The sequence below is a fragment of the Dicentrarchus labrax genome, unplaced genomic scaffold, assembly GCF_905237075.1.
Source record: "Dicentrarchus labrax unplaced genomic scaffold, dlabrax2021, whole genome shotgun sequence".
Lineage (NCBI taxonomy): Eukaryota > Metazoa > Chordata > Actinopteri > Moronidae > Dicentrarchus > Dicentrarchus labrax.
The window spans coordinates 25,001-43,701 of NW_026136742.1; the positions used below are offsets into that span (position 1 = coordinate 25,001).

General features: G+C 40.5%; 2 protein-coding genes across 4 annotated transcripts in view; both read left to right on the forward strand.

Annotated features, from left to right (window-relative positions):
• The window catches only part of LOC127359593 (type II inositol 3,4-bisphosphate 4-phosphatase), a 13,733-nt gene extending 12,896 nt beyond the window's left edge, over window positions 1-837 (forward strand). For 2 of the 3 annotated variants that reach the window (XM_051393520.1, XM_051393522.1), the window contains one exon: window positions 1-679. This exon is cut by the window's left edge and continues 448 nt beyond it. Coding sequence is in view for 1 of the 3 variants with exons in the window: in XM_051393521.1 (XP_051249481.1) it covers window positions 536-656 (121 nt within the window). In the remaining 2 variants the exon portion in view is untranslated. The other variant, XM_051393521.1, reaches the window with a different exon arrangement.
• A 1,126-nt stretch (window positions 838-1,963) lies between these two features.
• On the forward strand, window positions 1,964-18,033 carry LOC127359594 (RING finger protein 150). Its single transcript, XM_051393523.1, has 6 exons — window positions 1,964-3,129; window positions 8,835-9,085; window positions 10,757-10,911; window positions 11,343-11,439; window positions 11,827-12,097; window positions 12,436-18,033. Exons 1-6 carry the CDS (start codon window positions 2,673-2,675, stop codon window positions 12,552-12,554), a joined length of 1,350 nt encoding a protein of 449 aa, XP_051249483.1. The 5' UTR covers window positions 1,964-2,672; the 3' UTR covers window positions 12,555-18,033.
• The last annotated feature ends 668 nt before the right edge of the window (window positions 18,034-18,701 follow it).

An 18,701-nucleotide genomic window follows, 5' to 3' on the forward strand; every position in this document is an offset into this window, starting at 1 on the left:
ATGTTCACAGACGAGCTTCTAGAGGAGAGTAAGAAATGTACATTTACCAGAATAAGATGACAGATTGAACGTTGTAGGAAACATTTGGGATAATGTAAGAACACAATATAGAACATAAGTGTAGAGTTTAAACACAGTTTAATGAGGAAATCTTACATATTAAAGCTTTAAGTGGACATAAATCAGCTGTTTCAGACTCAGATTTCATCAATAATTTAATAAAAAAGCCTCAAATGAAGATTTAAAGTTGCTTATTCGGCTGCGTTGGAGTTAAAAAGAAGAATTTGACCCAATTCTGTTTCTGGGAAATGTTTATTTATTCATTATTTTAATGTTTTTATTGAATTTATTGTGTTTGTGTGTTTTTTTTCTTCTGTTTCTCGAACCAATCAGAATGTTTTAATTGTTGTGAAGGAGCTGTTTGTGTTATCAGACATCTGTACCTCACTGTGTGTGTGTGTGTGTGTGTGTGTGTGTGTGTGTGTGTGTGTGTGTGTGTGTGTGTGTGCGTGTGTGCGTGTGTGTGTGTGTGTAGAGACGGCTGCAGGATGGAGAACGTGCAGAAGAACGTCGGCAGCAGGAAGTTCGCCTTCAGCGGCGTTCAGCTCCTCACTTTCCCCAAACTGTACCGACCTCCCGACGGCAGCTTCGGTTGATACGTTTTATTTTGTAGTTTTTTCTGTACAGAATTGATTTTATTTTTTAATTATTTTTTTGTTTTTATCATGTAAAGTGTTTGTTGTTGTTGTTGTTGTTATTATTATTATTATTATTATTATGTGTCTGCAGGTGTTTGATTCACAAACATGTTTCTGCAATAAATGAATTCTTGATTTATTTTTTTTCACATTAATTAAAACTTATAATAATAATAATGTTTATTGATGCAGCGCTGCATTCAACCTGTAGGGGGCTCCACACACATTCACACAGTTGGTCCAAACTCTCAGAAACAAACAGTATTTCTGGTTTGTGATTAAAATCTGATTAAATACACACTTTAAAAGAAAATGCACCATCAAAATGTAATATAAACTTATATTTTATTGGTATTTAAAGTAGATTCTGACACATTCTTCCTCTACAACACCTCAAAACTGAAGTCAGGATAATATACAAGCTGATTTAACAGTTATTGACAACATTTTATAACGTTTTAGCAACTAAAACTGATAAAAAACAAGTTAAAATCTCTCTCAGCACCCAAAGACGTCTGAGTGAGTCGTTTTATTTCAGAAAATGTGTATTTGTTTTTAAAAATGACCAAGTACTCAAGAACTTTTAGTTTTATACTACTTTTACTCCACACTGCATTTTTTAAGTAAATGATTAAATTATGATGCATTTTTATAGTTTAATAAATTACTCAGCAGCATGTAAAGTGATTAAAATCAGCCCCAACAGATACAACAACATTAAAGTGATAAATAATGTTGAGACTTTTGTGCTTTAAGAGTCTAAATGAAGATTTTTACATTTAATAAAATGTCTAAATACTTCTATAATAATATATAATAACAGATAAATACTGTAACACTGTGCTAGTTCTATGTTTGTTTGTTTTTACGTTTATATTTGGGCAAAAACAACCAAAAGGTGCAATAAAAGTTTTAATGACATTAGAGCTTTTATTTTGGTTCGTACAGCAGCTGTTTCTCTTCCGGTCCGCGGGGTGGCTGCGCACGCACGTATGCGTCAAGCCAGAATCGGAAGAAATTCATAACGGAAACAAAAACGTGTTGTCCTTCAAAATAAAAGAGAACGGTCTACTTATTGTCTGATTTTCCCAACAAGGCGTCTAAAATAACAAACATGAAGTAACGTACAAACAGTTAAGTGTTAATATTATGACATGGTGAGTAATTAACGCTGCGATTTAGCAAAATAAGCGTTTTACCAGCAATACCGCGGCTTTTATTTTGGATTAAACAACCGGAACTGTCGCGTCCTAGCCCGCGCTAGCTTCCCGCCACTCCGCTCAGGCCCAAAACAATGCAGCTTAGCTTCTGAGCCGCGTCCAGCTAGCTTTAAATATCCAACAAACTATTAACATTAATTATTAACTGTTAACTATTAATTATTAACTATTAACTATTAACGAGCAGTGGAATCAAACTGCTTTACGGTTTTATGTCGGCGGTGTTCTCGGTGTGTTGTTGTTCCTCGGCTGCACCTTAAAGCACTGACTGAAACCCGCCACCTTTAACTCATTATTTAATAATAATAGAGTTTAACTCATTATTTAAGAACAATAGAGTTTAATTCATTATTTAAGAACAATAGAGAGGTAGTTTATGTTTTTGTTTTCTTTGTGTTTATGTTTTTAATCCGCGGAGCCTCCAGGCCGCTAGGTGGCGCTGGTTGACCAACCGCCATTTATAAACCGAAGAAGAAGAAGAATGGCGACGGTTAACGGGCTGCTCGGTAGCCGGAGAGCGGCGGTTGGGAGCGGCTGAAAAACACCGAAAAACACCGAAAAAACACCGAAAAACGGGTTAAATTAAAGAAACCGCGGGTGAGAACGGAGTTTGTGTCGATATTAAAACTAAAGCCGGACCTCCTGCTCGCTCCGCTGGTAGCATGGAGGAGTAGAGAGCCGCTGTTAGACGCTGCCGGGCTCCTCCGGGCCGACTGACCGACGGACGGCTCGCTCTCGCCGGGGAGGGCTCACCATGGCCCCGGGCTCTCTGGTGGCGGCCTGCCGCAGCCTGGCTCTCTCGACGTGGCTGCTCTCCTTCTGCTTCGTCCACCTGCTGTGTCTGGACTTCACCGTGGCCGAGCGGGAGGAGTGGTACACCGCCTTCGTCAACATCACCTACGTGGACCCGGCCACCTCGGAGCTCCGCACGGAGAAGACGGAGTGCGGGCGGTACGGGGAGCACTCCCCGAAGCGGGACGCGAAGGGGGTGGTGGTGCTGCCCGCCGCGCCGCACGACCGCCAGGCCTGCGACCCCAACTCCCGGTTCGCGTTGCCCGCTCAGCCCGGGGCCTGGATAGCGCTGATAGCCCGGGGAAACTGCACCTACCGGGAGAAGATCCGCCACGCTGCCGCACACAACGCGTCCGCGGTGGTCATCTTCAACGTGGGGTCGGCCAACGCCAACGACACCATCACCATGCCCCATCCAGGTACCGGTCGTATAGAGTGCGCAGTGTAACGGAACCACCGGGTTTAATGGCAGTGGTACTGACCCAGATATACACTGGACACTGTGGAACAACAATACTGACAGTGTTATCAACAATAATAGCATTTAATTAATAATTACAGTGAGAAAATGTGTCAAAATAATGAGAAACTTTATCAAAATAATGAGTTAATATGTAAAAAAATATTATTTAATATCTGAAAATAATAACAATATTTCAAAATTATGATTAAATGTGTCAAAATAATGACAAACTTTATCAAAATAATGGTTCAATATTTAAAAATAATCAGAAATGTTCTTAATATTTTGAGATATTAAGTAATTATTAGAAACAGTCTCATTATAATCACTTTGGTGGAAATTAGTTTCCATTAAAAACAGTATTTAAATTATATGTCTATAAATATTTATATGGAGATAATTAAGGTGCTGTTATTGATAAATTGAGTCAAACTCACATTACTGATGTTTATTCTCCTGTAGGGCTTTATCAATTAATCTAATTATTATTGAAATAAATAATAATAATAATATATTCTGACAAATCTTCTCCAGAATGAAACTGGTGACACAAAAATCATCAAATCAGGAATCAATTCTGATTTTAATGAGCAATTAATGATTATTTTCTATCGTCTGAAACTGGATTTCTTTGCGTTTTCGACCTTTTAGGGGAAACTGTGATTCACTTTCTTCACTATTTTCTGACCTTTTTGTCGACTGTTGCTGGTTGAACTGGATCCCAGTGTGTCTGAACTGGATCCCAGTGTGTCTGAACTGGATCCCAGTGTGTGTTTGTCTGAACTGGATCCCAGTGTGTGTGTCTGTCTGAACTGGATCCCAGTGTGTCTGTCTGTCTGAACTGGATCCCAGTGTGTCTGTCTGTCTGAACTGGATCCCAGTGTGTCTGTCTGTCTGAACTGGATCCCAGTGTGTGTCTGTCTGAACTGGATCCCAGTGTGTGTCTGTCTGAACTGGATCCCAGTCTGTCTGTCTGAACTGGATCCCAGTCTGTCTGTCTGAACTGGATCCCAGTGTGTCTGTCTGAACTGGATCCCAGTGTGTCTGTCTGAACTGGATCCCAGTCTGTCTGTCTGAACTGGATCCCAGTCTGTCTGTCTGAACTGGATCCCAGTGTGTGTCTGTCTGAACTGGATCCCAGTGTGTGTCTGTCTGAACTGGATCCCAGTGTGTCTGAACTGGTGCCGGTGGACAAACTCAACATGATGTGATTGAGTGTGTCATTATATAACAGACTGTAGCAGCGGAGGACGGAGCTCCTCCAGTTCTTGTTTTTATTCAGTGAACTGACTCTCAGCTGTTCCTCCTCCAGGGATCTCCCCCCTCCTCCCTCCCCCCTCCTCCCTCCTCCCTCCCTCCTCCCTCCCTCCCTCCCTCACCCCTCTGAGAGTTTCTCTTTAAATCAACTTTCTCAGGATGTTTTTAGTGTCAAGGTCGTCGTCCGACGGGAGCTGGACTCCATCTGAACTTACTAGGAATCTAGGAACACTGATTCTGAATGATTAAATACTGTTTTCACCATCAGTGAATCTGCTGCTTGTTTTCTTCTTTAAGTGTCTTTTTTTTTTAGGATTGTTTGGGTCTAAAACGACTGATTTCACAGCAGCTTTTCTAAAATAATGTCAATGTTTAAGTTAAGTTTAGTATTTCTGAATCAGGAGAAAGTGAAAGTTGCAAAAAATGGTTAAGATTTGTTGTTAGATTTGTATAATTGATTAAAAGATTGAACCCAACTTGTTTGTTTTCCAGAGAGAGTTTGGGCGTTTTGGTTCTGATCCAGAAGTTGTTTTTATTGATCCTGATTCTGAATGATTGAATAATGGTTGTGATACTTCCATCAGTTAATCTGCTGGTTATTTTTATTGTTTAATTGTTTATCCTTACAGATTTCGGGGGGTTTGTTTTTGGAGCCGTCTGATTTCACAGCAGCTTTTCTAAAAAAGTTCTGATGTTTTGTTTAGTTTTTACATGAGAAAGTGGAAATTACAAAAATAGTTTCATTTTCTTCGTATAATTCATAAAAACAGCCAGGAAGCTAACGCGCACCGTAACCGTGGCGATAAAGTGTTTGATCGCTGATTGGTCAAACTAAAGTGAAGTCATCGTGTTTTGTTTTTTAGCAGCTGATTTCGGGTCACGATTAAACTGCAAAAAAATAAAAGTCAAAGTATGTTTGAGAAGTTTTTTTATATAATGAAGAGCCAGAACTGTTTGTTGTTGTTGTTGTTGTTGTTGTTGTTGTTGTTGTAGTAAACAATAGTGATGTCCGATAAGTTCAGTAACAACAGATGTTTTCTAACTACATTTCAATATTAAATCTAAAGAGAACGGTGGAGATAAGTTCAGACCAGAATCTGTGCTGGGAGAGGAGTTATTGTTCCTCCTCTTCATCACGCAGCAACAACAACAACAACAATAACAACAACAACAACAAGCTCGTTTTCTAACGTTACAGCGACGACACGCAGACACAGATCGTCTGCGATTGGTCTGTTTGTGTCGGCAGAGGAACGGGAAGTGTAGTGACGAACCTTCACTGACTTCTGCTGGGTGGCTGCCTCATCTTCATCTTCATCATCATCATCTTCATCATCAGCCTGCAGCCACCTCAGTGTGTGTTTGTTGTCTTTATGAGGACCGTTAGAGATTCTTATGGTGATAAAAGAGGAGTTATCACCTCTCCAGAGGACTGTTTGACGGTTCAAACTTCACTGTGTGTGTGTGTGTGTGTGTGTGTGTGTGTGTGTGTGTGTGTGTGTGTGTGTGTGTGTGTTTTTTGGAGAGAGAGACATTGATCCCAGGGGTGTATTTTTAGGCAGAGACTAATTGATTTTGTTGCTGTTTGTGTGTTTGAGGGGGTTGCTGTGAGTTCAGTGTCGGCCTCGGGGGAATTTATTCAACTTGTGGCCGAGCTACACACACACACACACACACACACACAGTAAAAGTTGTTGAATTGTATTTAAGCTGTGTGACTCTGCAAAACGAATATGAACACACGTTTACTGTCACTGTACACGTTCAACGAGGTTCAGAGCTGCTAAACAGGAAACGAGGAATCTTAAAATATAAAGTGAAGACAGTTCAGTGTGTGTGTGTGTGTGTGTGTGTGTGTGTGTGTGTGTGTGTGAACCACAGCGTCGGTCCGTGTGCTTTATCTGTGAGTTTAAAAATGACATTAGTCAGTTTGTGATGTGCAAACATATCAGCAGACCTCAGATAATGGCAGCTATCAGTCGTCGAGTTTCAACACACTTTAGATGATTCAACGTTAGTCTCAGATGCTCGTAAAGCTGCACAATACGGTAAAAACATCATATTGTGAGTCAGAATTATGTTGGAAATTATAATTTTTACATCACAAATTGACAAACGATTAAAATCATCATAATGTGAACATTTTTGGGCATTAATACTTAATTTTAATGCTGTTTTTCACACATTTTACCTTCATACAAACATCACATCTCTTGTGATTTGCATATTTTTATTAGTTGTGCAGCCCTTAATAACTAATATTAATTAACTGTAGCAGAGTTTAGAGTGTTTCTATCAGAGTTGCAGCGAAGTGGAAGTTGAAGGTGTCATAAAAATGGAAACAACTCAACTACAGACGCCTCAAATTTGTACTAAATGTACTTCGAGGCGGACAGGCGAGACCTACTTAGGCGGTGGAAGATGGATCTAGTTCCAGACTGATTTTTGGGGTCATTAGGAGGCTTCATGTTCGTCCCACTTACTGTGCAAGCTGCCCCTTCAGCCCGACTCATTCCTCTTCTTCCTCAACATTTCTGTTGCACTTTTATGGCTGAAATTACCACATTTTTAATGTTAGATATTGTTAGAAACGAGGCCTTTTCACTGCGGTAGCTGCGGTTGTGTCTCACTGTGGAAACAAACCTTCCTCTGGAGTGTTTGTTTTACTCTCGGGGGTTATGTGAGGGTGTGTTAGTCAGGCCTCAGTCACAAGGATAACCTCAGACTACCGAATTGCCCAAATTAAATAAAAAAAACAACCCGGAAGCAGCAGACACAGACGTGTTCTTCCTCACACCTGCAGGGCTGAAGGAGGAGGAAGAGGAGGAGGGGGGGGTTGTGTTCACACGTCTTCACAGATACAGACCCCAGTGGTTCGCGTGTTGACGTGTTTCTCAGAGCGAGCAGCTGTTGGAGGTCGGCGTTGTGGTTTTGCTCGTAGCTGCTCTGTTGAAGTGTCCTCGAGCAGCACTGAATCATTACCAGCTGCACGCTCTGACCTTTGACCCAGGGCTCTGCGACAAGTCGAACTTTACTTTTTAATTAGGATTCTGGCTTCTTATGAGAACAAGATACGCTCGAGGTTTTTATTCTATTTAAAGCTTTAAGGGAAATGATCGTGATTTTTGCCACAATCGAGCGCTTAATTACCACGTGCAACTTACTTCTTCTTTTCCTCCTTCTGCTTTCATCTTCCTCCTCCAAACTCTTCATTCATCACTTTCAGTAACTCTTTCTCTCCAGAAATCACATTTAATATCTCAGACACAGACCAGAGTGAATAAACTCTGCTGCTGTAGCTCCAAACAAACAGACACAAACAAACACAAACAAACACAAACAGACACAAACAGACACAAACATACTCAAATATACTCAAATATACACAAATATACTCAAATATACACAAACCTGAACTAAAATATACACAAACATACACAAACCTGAACTTAAACCGGAGTTTAGCTCCTTTATCCGTCTGTTTAACAGGTTATAAAAGAGATTTACGTGAAACGCGTTTACACATAAAATCAATCGTAGAAAGAGCCGATGTCGCCAACTTTGCAACTTCCTCACTGGATTTACTGGATTCAGTAACTTTATTTCTACCGACTCCTTCAGGAAAAGGAGAGAAATGTGTTAAAATATATTAAATTGTGATTTTTATTTCCATGCATGCAGCACCGGGGTCTCTCCCTCTCCTCTTGGGCCGTGTGCAGACGGTCAGTTGGTTTTATGTTGGGAACATTTGAGCTTCTTTCTTCCTCTTCCTCTTCCTCTCCAGATCTCTTTTAGATTTAAAGTGTTCCTGAAGGTAGCTAGGAAGGAAGTTGCGATAACTAACGCGAATTCAACCAATTCCTGTGAATTCTGCAACTTTATTGAATCACTGCAACTTTTATGTAAATTTATTCAATCATTACAATCCGCTGTGTAAAACTACGAGCAAATTTATTCTCACTGGAACAAGTTGTATTTGTTTTTAAAGGTTTGTTCAAAAAAATTACAGCAAATTTAGCAATTTTTTACTTTCTCTCCAAGTTTCGTGCAAAAACAACAACAACAACAAATGTCTAAAAACATCATAATGTTGTCAGGAAATAAGGAATTTGTCTGCAACAATCTCCAAAAGAAGCCAAATAGTTTGATCTTGTAAATGTTGAAACAGTCTGTTTGATGTTCTCCATCCTTTCTGTAGATAAAGAAATAAACTTTTACTTGAAGATTGAGGTTGTAGAGCAGCTTTGTGGGTACGAGGTGTCCTCAGGTTGGAGGTTTAGAGGATCTTTCTGTCGGATGTTTAAACGTTTGTTCCCGTTTTATCGAAGCTTTTTCTCCTTAAAGTATAATTTATTAAACTTGATGAATCTAGAGACTGATTATCCGGCGTGCTCCTCTCCGCAGGTACAGGCGAGGTGGTCGCCATCATGATCCCGGAGCCGAAAGGCCGCGAGGTCGCGTCCCTGCTGGAGCGCAACGTGACGGTCACCATGACGATCACCATCGGGACGAGGAACCTGCAGAAGTACGTCAGCAGGACGTCGGTGGTGTTCGTGTCCATCTCTTTCATCGTGCTGATGATCATCTCGCTCGCCTGGCTCGTCTTCTACTACATCCAGAGGTTCAGATACGCCAACGCACGAGATCGGAACCAGGTACTGACAACAAACTGAGTCAACATGAGCTTTCAAACAGTGAAAATACAGGAATTAATTTATAATCAGTCGATGCCGGGGAACGTTTTTACTCCTTGACCTTATTCTGGAAACATGTCGTCCTTGTTTTAACTGTAATGGTGACGGAAGACGGCGCTTTCGGACTTTTCTTGGCGTGTTTGTGCGTCTGAGATTGAGGACAGTCGCACACACAGATCTGAACGAGTCTAAATTTACACAAATATTTAAATCTTCACCAGTGGAAACTGATTAAATTTTAACTTCTAGAGCAGTCGTCTTCACTAGTTTCACCGTGAGAATCAGGACACAATCGACAGCAGAGAGTTAATCAGATGTTACCGTTATACATTCTGCTTATGGGCCCGGTTCTCTTTGATCCTACACGGTTTCTTTGTGTTTTATGTCTGAGTCTGAACACAGTGTAGGAAAGGAGTATAATTATAGTAGTTGTTGTAATAGTGAGTTTTTCCGTGAAATGAGGTCATGCTTTGGACCATTTCTTCTTCTCTTCGATGACTCTTTGTTTCCAGCAGCACAATTAATACAAATGTGACCAAAGGTGCAAAATCCAAATCACAGAAGCTGCAGTTTTAAAAGGTTTACATGTCTGATAAACAACATTATATTAAAGTATTGTTGTGAAGGTTTACAGATCTTTTTCTCCAGATGTAAGAAAACATTTCTGTTTGGTACAAACCTAAAAAAATGATGAAAAATGAAAATTGTGTTGCAAAACCAAAAATTCCCACTAGTTGTGAATCATATCACAATTTTAATCTGTCACAATAATCAGAATATGATGTGTTTTACCACATTGTGGAGAATGTCAAAGTCCTGCATTCAAAACCTTTAAAAGTACAAAAGTATTATGTGTTTGTATTAATATTACAGCTGTATTAATGTGTATGTTTCATTTTACTGCTGTAGATGTTTAATGATGAGCTCATTTGAACTACTTTATACACTGTCGGGTAGTTTAATTTACAGCAATGAATCATATTCTATAAGATCATTATGTTTGGAGCATCACTGTCGATGTAACTGTGAGACAATATTACAATTTAATGTCACAATTATTCTACAATTCACAATATTAACACAGGAATCATCAAAATATTACTTTTTCTGAGCTACATGAGATCTTTTCAGTGCACAGGAAGGGTAATAAAAGACAAATGTAGAGGAGTATAAGAACATGGCTGAGGAATCCCTTTTGTTTCAGAGATCAAATAACTGGAGAAAGACTGTAACTGGTTACTTAAGAGCATCAAACACACTGAATGTTCCCAAAAACAGCTGATTAGAAACAGATTCTGTACAGAGAAAAAGAGAAGAAATGACCATAAAAGCAGCTTGTGAAATACAAATGGGAGTGTTTTTAATCCCAACTGGTTGCACAAGTCCTAATGAATCACTGCTGCTTCCACAGACAGGAACCTGTAATTACTGACGGCATTCAGGGAGTCACATTTATCTGAGATCAGCTGTCAGGTGACGACGGTTAACGTGGAGCTGGAAACAAACTCCTCCACAGGTGGTTTTATTTCCCAGACATCTGCCGCTGCTGCCTCACCCACAATCCTCTCTGTCATCTCCTCCCTCCCTCCCTCCCTCCCTCCCTCCCTCTGGTTCTCTCTCGTCTCCCCTCAGCGTCGTCTGGGCGACGCGGCGAAGAAGGCCATCAGCAAGCTGCAGGTCCGCACCATCAGGAAGGGCGACCAGGAGACGGAGGCCGACTTCGACAACTGTGCCGTCTGCATCGAGGGCTACAAGGCCAACGACGTGGTCCGCATACTGCCCTGCAGGTAAACACATCCTGGAAAACACCTGGAGACTCACACACTAGTTATCCAGCCTTGGAAAAACACCTGGAAATTTATTTTAAAATGAGCAAATATCCTGTAAATAATGTGTAGTTCCTGAGTTTAGTTCCTCTGATTGCACTGATTTCTAAAACACACTCGTTTTGTTGTCATGTGAAGGAAACTGTTCAACTCGGGACAAACTGTTTTTTATTTGAGCTTTGTGCAGAAAAAAAGAGAGTAAACAGTAACGGGATTGTTTTGTTTTGTACGAGATTAGGAAATGAGATCTAAAATAAAAACATGTTTTCCCAGAATTCTTCTCGTTTAACTTCACAAAGTCAAAGCAGCTGGAAGCTCGAATCCTCCTGCAGCGGTTTTCCGATGTTTGTCCGTTCGAGTGCAGATTAACTTTTGGAGTTTTTCTTCTTCAGACATTTATTCCATAAGAGCTGCGTGGATCCGTGGCTGCTGGATCACCGCACGTGTCCAATGTGCAAGATGAACATCCTCAAAGCCCTGGGCATCGCCGTGAGTCTCACAGGAGTCATGGGAGAGGGAGAGGGGAGGGGTTGTTTTTAACTTGTGTTTGCACAGGAGAGGGGAGATGTGCCAACTGAGGGACGTATTAATAGTTTATTAAAAACCTGATTGAGCATCAAAATAATACTGAAAAATCATTTAATTAGATGTTTTTGGTGTTTTGATGTTATTTGAAGCCCAATTAGAGCAAAGATGCCACATAAAAGTAGCCCAATATTAAATTGTTTTTAAGGAAGTGTAACTCAAAACCCTGATTAAAATAATAAAAGTTGTCAATAACATTACAGGAAACGTTTATCTAACGTGTGTCCATCCCATAATGTCCCATAACTCTGGCAGAGGTCAGATTAAAGCCGTTTCCTCTCTCTCTTCCAGCTGAATGCGGATTGCCTGGACGACCTGCCGCTGGACTACGACCTCGCTCTGGGTGGCGTGGGCGGGGTCGGCGTGGGCGGGGTGGGCGGAGTCGGGGCCCTGGCGCTGGAGGCCGTGGTGTCCGGGGCGTCCAGCGACGGCACGCTGAGCGAGGGCGGCTCCTCCGTGGTGCTGGACCCCGGCGTGCGGCGGGTGGGACTCCCGCAGGACTACCAGGACCCCGACACCCTCAGAGACAGCCCTGTGACGGCCACCACGGACACACACACAGGTAACACACACACACACACACACACACACACACACACACACACACACACACTGAGTGGCGTTATACTGCCACCCGGTGGTGTTTCTGGTGTATGACACCTCCATCATGGTGCTGCAGTTAAAGTCTCAATAACAAAACATTGTTCTTTCTTTATGTGTTTATATGTTTTTGAAGAAGAATCCATTAAAACCTCTTAATTAAAGATGAGAAATCACTTTATTTGTTTTATTTAAATTATTTATTTTTACCTGCTGGAACAGAAACCGGTTTCAGATTCAACTTCTAACTACAAACTAAACTAAAGATTATGTTATTAATAGTTTACTGTTGATCTTCAGGTGAGCTACAGCCGATGGCGAGCAGCGCCTCGGTGGCATCCCTCGTCATCACCGTGGAAACGGGTCTCTCGGACGAGGAGGGGTCCATGGAGCAGTCTCAGCTGGGGGACAAGTCCTGAGAGGAGCCGAACAGAACCAAACCAGATCCCCCCCCACCCACCCCCCCACAAAAAATGACTCCGTCAGGTTCAGCGGACCTGAAGCTCTGGAGAAAGACCTGAAGGCACTCACGACCCAGGACCTGATTCTAGGTCTAAAACCCAGAACCAGCAGCATTGTTGTCTGTGATATAAAACAAAACCGACTCGTCTAAAAGCAGGACTTTTGTGTGTGTGTGTGTGTGTGTGTGTGTGTGTGTGTGTGTGTGTGTTGGTTCTTGGTTCCTGACCTGGTTCTGTTTTAGTCTCCTTGGACCGGTTGGACCTAGGACCCCGAACCCTGGACTAGAACATGGGTGTTTATCCAGTGTGTGTTTAACCAGGAGATATAACTCCGTCTGTCGTTGCCTCTGTTTGACGCTGTTTCTAGGAACAGAACCTCCAACTCATTTCAGATATTGTGGAACTGGACGGGATTCGAACAGAGCCCACGTTTATCCTCCGATAAACACTCAATCTCGTGTGGAAACAGGGTAGAACTGGAGAAAGGCGGCCGCCAAATGAGCCAATCTGGATGGATGAATGCATTAAAACTACCTGTATGTGTCTGAGAGCGACATCCAGGACCAGGACCAGGACCAGGACCCGTCTTCTGACCTTCTGCTGGAATATTCTGTCACCTGGGGTTTTCCTGATAAAGAGGCACAACAACTTTAAACCTCTGGGACGCCGTATCAGGGCTCGTCCTGGTCTGGAAGGTTAGGTTTAGGTTTTTTTTTAGATTTTGTTTCTTGATGCGGTGACTGACTTTTATTTTGAAAGGACACACCAGCTACTCTGGGCAGAGGATTCGGTTTTTTGTTGTTTTATTTTGCTAAAAACGGTGGCAGTATTAGAGCTACAGTTTGACTGCAGTATTGATTAGCAACTACACATTGTTTTATTTCCTCTTTCTGCCTGTCTGTAGGGTTCTAGGCTCCTTTTTAATCTTCACGATACTCCGACAGTATTTTGGTTTGGAGGCTTCCTGAGGCTCCAAACAAACCAGGGTTCCTATGTGAGAACGTGCTGTTGACTGTTAGCCGGGCTGCGCAGAGTATTATGAGGTAGGAGAAAGGTTGACGAAATGTAGGATTTCACTACAAGAGTTTAAATAATAATAATAAAAGTGTGACACTAGTGAGAAGATCTTGGGTCTTTAGGAGTAGTCAGGGGGAGAAATGCCACAATGATGGAGAGTTTTCAGCTGCACCAACCACCTGTTCTCCGCTTTTTAATAGTTTGTAAGCAATTAAACTCGTTAACCGCCCGGCAGACACCGCACGATCCTGTTTTGTTAACTTTGGGATGTTCACGCTGATTTTAAATTGAAATTCAGACGACTAGACGAGTAAGAAAACACTCAAAATGAATCAAAATTGAGCAAAATTTATGTTAAATGTCGCAAAACAATGCTGCCTTACGTTATTAATCGTAAATATAATTAATTATACCCCGAGAGAGATCACAGCGTCCGGCGTTCGGGCATTAAATGACGTCATCTTGGGTTTGCCGAGTGTGGCTACCGTAAGCAGCTCTCTGATAATGTTGGTTTAACTCGTGCAGCGTCCGCCTGGCGTCAGATAGACAGACTTTCCTCATCAGTCTTCCATCGTGGCCGTCTCTCCTGAGCCCGAACATTCGGTATAACGGCGTGTAGGAACCCTGCCTTTAGTGTTGCCTTGTTATGTTGTTTCACCGTCCGTCCGTCCGTCTGCCTGACCACCACGTGTCCGATTCCCCCCCGTGCTGCCTTTTAAAAATAAAACAAAAAACAGACTTTGAACCCCGACAATCAAGCATCAGATCTTTAACGTAGCTAGTCAGGGGATCTCTTCTCTGAAACGTTAGCAAACGTTAGTTCAGAACCCGCATGTGTTGTCCGCCGCAGACGGCGTGTTAGCTGCCATTTTTAAATTAACGCCACCAAAACAAACTGTGAAAGGCGTAAAAAAAAAAAGGTTTACACAGTCGTAGAAACACATTAAGAGCAAAAGCTTTCCCCGCTTTACTGAGTGTAAATATATGAAACGCGTATTCCACAGATTGACGTTTTTTTTTGCCAAACTGGTGCGCGGACTGCGAGGTCGCGTCGCGGTTTGTCGCCGGGCAACCGCGAGCTTCCTGAAACTTAAGAGAGATTAAAAAAAAAAAAAGATTGTCATCTATTTTGATACCAGAGGAGACGTTTATTTTTGTAACAGAGACACCCAGCAGCAAAGACTGACCCCCCCCCTCGGTCTGGTGATCCTCAATGTGATTGAGTATTGATCGGGCAGATTCAAGTGTTGATTATTTGTGTAATTGTACATACGGAACGCAAATTCATGATATGAATTTAAACTATTGGAAGTTTGTTTGTAAACATTCAGGATCCGATAGTCGATGTAGCCGGAGGAAAACTGAACCTGAGAGAATTTAACTGCCGTAAGCCCCGCCCCTTTTTGGCCCTGCTCCAATAACGGTTGAGCGAGCCTCGAACAATTTCCTCCTGTCCTGTGCTTGGATATGCTACGTGCTAGGCTAGTCTATGTTTAAAAGAGTGTGTAGAGTACACATTGTACAGTAAGCGTCGTAGTTCACTAGTGTTTTGCTCTGTAGCAAAATGCTGCTCGTCTTTTCAACATAGACTAGCCTAGCACATAGCATATCTAAGGCAAAAGAGAGCAAAAAGGGGGCGGGGCTTAGGACGGGTCGACTGCCCGAGTGTAGACTGGAAAACCAACACTGTTTATTCCCGCCTCTCTTTCGATGCTAATGTCTTAAACTTAATTCAAACAGACTTCCTGAAACTGAATTCAGGACATAAAACAATAAATTTAAGTGAAGATCTTTTAACAGCCTTTTTATGCACATATTGTTTTTCAAATTAAAGCAACTTCCAGGACCTGATGAGTCTTTAAATTCAGGCAAAGGAAACCGCCTTCAAAATAAAACCCTGGGATGAAAAGTATTTGTGTTTCCAGTCCTTCCAACGAGTTCATTTCCTCTCAGATTCAGGAAGACTTTAAAGTATTTTTAAGTTTCTTCCTACCTTTAATCTGTCGTCTGTCCTCGGTTTAACATCCGAGGACGAGTTCACTCTCAGTTATCAGCTATATAACAAACACTAGTTAATTTAAACACCTGTAACAGTGGCGCAGAGCGTGTTTGCTGTAATATACGAACGGTGGGTTTGTATCGCCTCGTCTTGGCCAATTTTAAGCGAATAATGTTTTTAATTAAAGTCACTTACTGTTGTGTTTATAAGCTTTATTTTCAAGGGATTTAATTACCATGTTATCTTCACATTTGCACTGTTTCATTCTTTTGTTTTTTAATGCGACTGTGATTCTGCTGCCAACGTAGTGAAAGTGAACTCAACCCTGCTCCTTCCTGTCGAGACTGAGGCTGCTGTGGCATGTTGGTCCCACCTTTAAATATCCGGATCAAACCTCAAAAAATGTTTCATTACAAACCCGAAATGTCAAAAACGGTCAAATACAGAAAGCTGGCGTTAAAAATGTCACGTTTTTAATTTGTGTACAAACTCTTTGATCAAATAGTTTCTGATTCCAGTCTTTGTTTTTTTTATTTTTTAGGCTAATTTCTGTTTGGCTGTTTTTGTTTTGACAAAATTTTACATTTGAGAAGTCTATTTTATTTTGTCAGTTATATTTTTCAAAGATGTAACTACCTAATGATTGAAGTAGAGTAGCTATTGAGCTATGACTGCCCTTAATAACTTTAACTCGTTTTAATGAGCTAGTTAACATAAATACACTAATTAGAAAGATTTACGGATCTGTTCAGTAATTTTTAGGGATTTTTACGTGTGAATGGGGAAAAGTATTTTAGTGCCAACACAATAATTTATTGATTAAAGCTAGTAAACTTCAGATTCAGTATGTTTGAGCACTAAAATAACATTTATCCAATTCACACCTAAAGATGAACGCAGATATTCTCTCTGTTTACGAGGCAGAAAATTATTTGTGACACTAAACGTGAACAGATTCAAAGAAAATAACAACAAGATCTTATTTTATAACTACGACTGTTATAATTATGAGTAAATCAAAAATGTACGATTGGAGACGAGATAATTTTTATGAAGTTAGTCTTGATAGAAATAATAGATTTTATAAATACAAAATCAAAAGCTTTTCAATAAGCTAATGAGTTGATATGGGACCCTCGTGTCACTGCCAGTAATGACGTCTGATTGGTTCTTTGTTTTCGCCGAATGCTGTTTTCATTGGTTGCTTTGCCTCTTTTGTTGATGCACTTTAATTCTGTTTCTCTGGAAGGTTCTGATAAATCTCTCCCTTTACGCTCGCGATCGCTCTCCACTGACATTTAAATTTCTCTCCGACTTTTCTTTCCACTGTATTTTACTTGGATTCTTTCCCGCTTCGGTTGTTGTTTGTTTTCCACTTTATTCTTTTCCTTTCTCCTAACTCAGGATGTGACTATGTATATGTGATCAAGTTTTTCCTGATTTCATTCAATTTTAGTTTAATTTCTGTTTGGCTGCTTTTGTTTTGACGAAATTTTACATTTGAGAAGTTTAGTTTCTTTTGTTAGTTATATTTTTTTAAGTAAAAGAAAGTATTGCTTTGGTATTGGTACCAAAACCCGCAAATCTGCGAAATGCTATATATGTGTGTGTGTGTGTGTGTGTGTGTGTCACATCTTAAATTAGCTAATGTTAGCAAAATATAATGATTTATGTAAATTAGCCTTTTGCTAACATTAGTTTTCCGATGTAACTGCCTAGCTAACGATTGATGTAGATTAGGTAGCTATTGTTTTGCTTTGCCAACCAGCTATTTGTGTTTATTCTCTCTTTTCTTGCCTTCCTGTATGATTTCTATGTCGGAAATGTGGGAGATTGTTTTGTGTGATGTTGACAACGATCTGATAGACCTTAAACTACGAATTGTACAAATTTGTAGACTGACTGCCATATATTTTGCCATATATTGTAATTTGTGTTGTAGTTTATGAGGCAGGTGAATCCTGAGCCACGTACTCCCACTGGGATTATACATTATAATCTTTACGTCGCCTGCGTGATGGTGGATCTAAGTACATTTCAGTCGTTTTGATAGTGTTAAATTAGCATTAAATCACAGCTATAGAAGAGGTCATCGTCTGCAAAGAAACGAAAGCAAAAGAACAAAACAGACGTTTCAGATCCTTCCAGAGAGACGATCCGATGCGTTGTAGCCGCGTTAACCCCTCTGCTACCAAGACAACAGGGTGTGAAATGGTGTCGTGTTCGTTTCTACAATATTAATTGTTTTTCAGAGCGTCTGTTTGTGTGGTTGTCCTGTGCACGCAAACACATAAATACCTACGTACACACGTGTAAATACAAGGCGGCGTGACGCCATGTTGTTTCTGTGTTTCAGTTGTTGCACGTGTTCTGATTCAGGACAGAATTTAAATAAAATTTTATTGCAAGTTTTTGTTTTTATTCCAGTCTGACGTTTGTGTCTCATTTTGTTTGTTTTTCCAAATTAAATATGTGTGTGTATATATAACTAATTAACAGTTTACGTCTTGTATATCTTCTCTTGTGTGTTTCTTGTGTTTTTATTCCTGATAACAAACATATCCTTTTATTTTTTTACAAACACAATGACTGATTTCTCATTAATGCTCGTTTTGTCTTTAAATCATTTAAGAAGGATTTTAAAGAGGTTTAGGTCAAGCGTCCAGCAGTAAGAGTATGTAGATACAGTAAAGAGACATCTAAAGTTTAAGGAATGAACAAGAACTGATATATTGCAAGCAGCAATATATATAATATATAAAATATTATATATGGATATAGATTCAATTTTTTACAATACTATGTAAGTAAAATTAAACCACCACAGTCTGTTACTTTAAGCCCAGTTTCTACCAAAAAGTCATAATTATGACTTATTATCTAAGTAATAACAACAACATGATCATATTGGGGGATTTATTTTTTTCTCATAATTACAAGATTTTCCAAAAGCGGCACAAATTCTTTCTTTGTCTCGTGAGGTCGTCCAGATTTTAAAACTTTATTACTAGTATAAGCAACGATACTTAATACCTCTTTGAATACAATGGGGAAAAAAGGAAAAGTAACTAGCACTTTTTCTTATTATT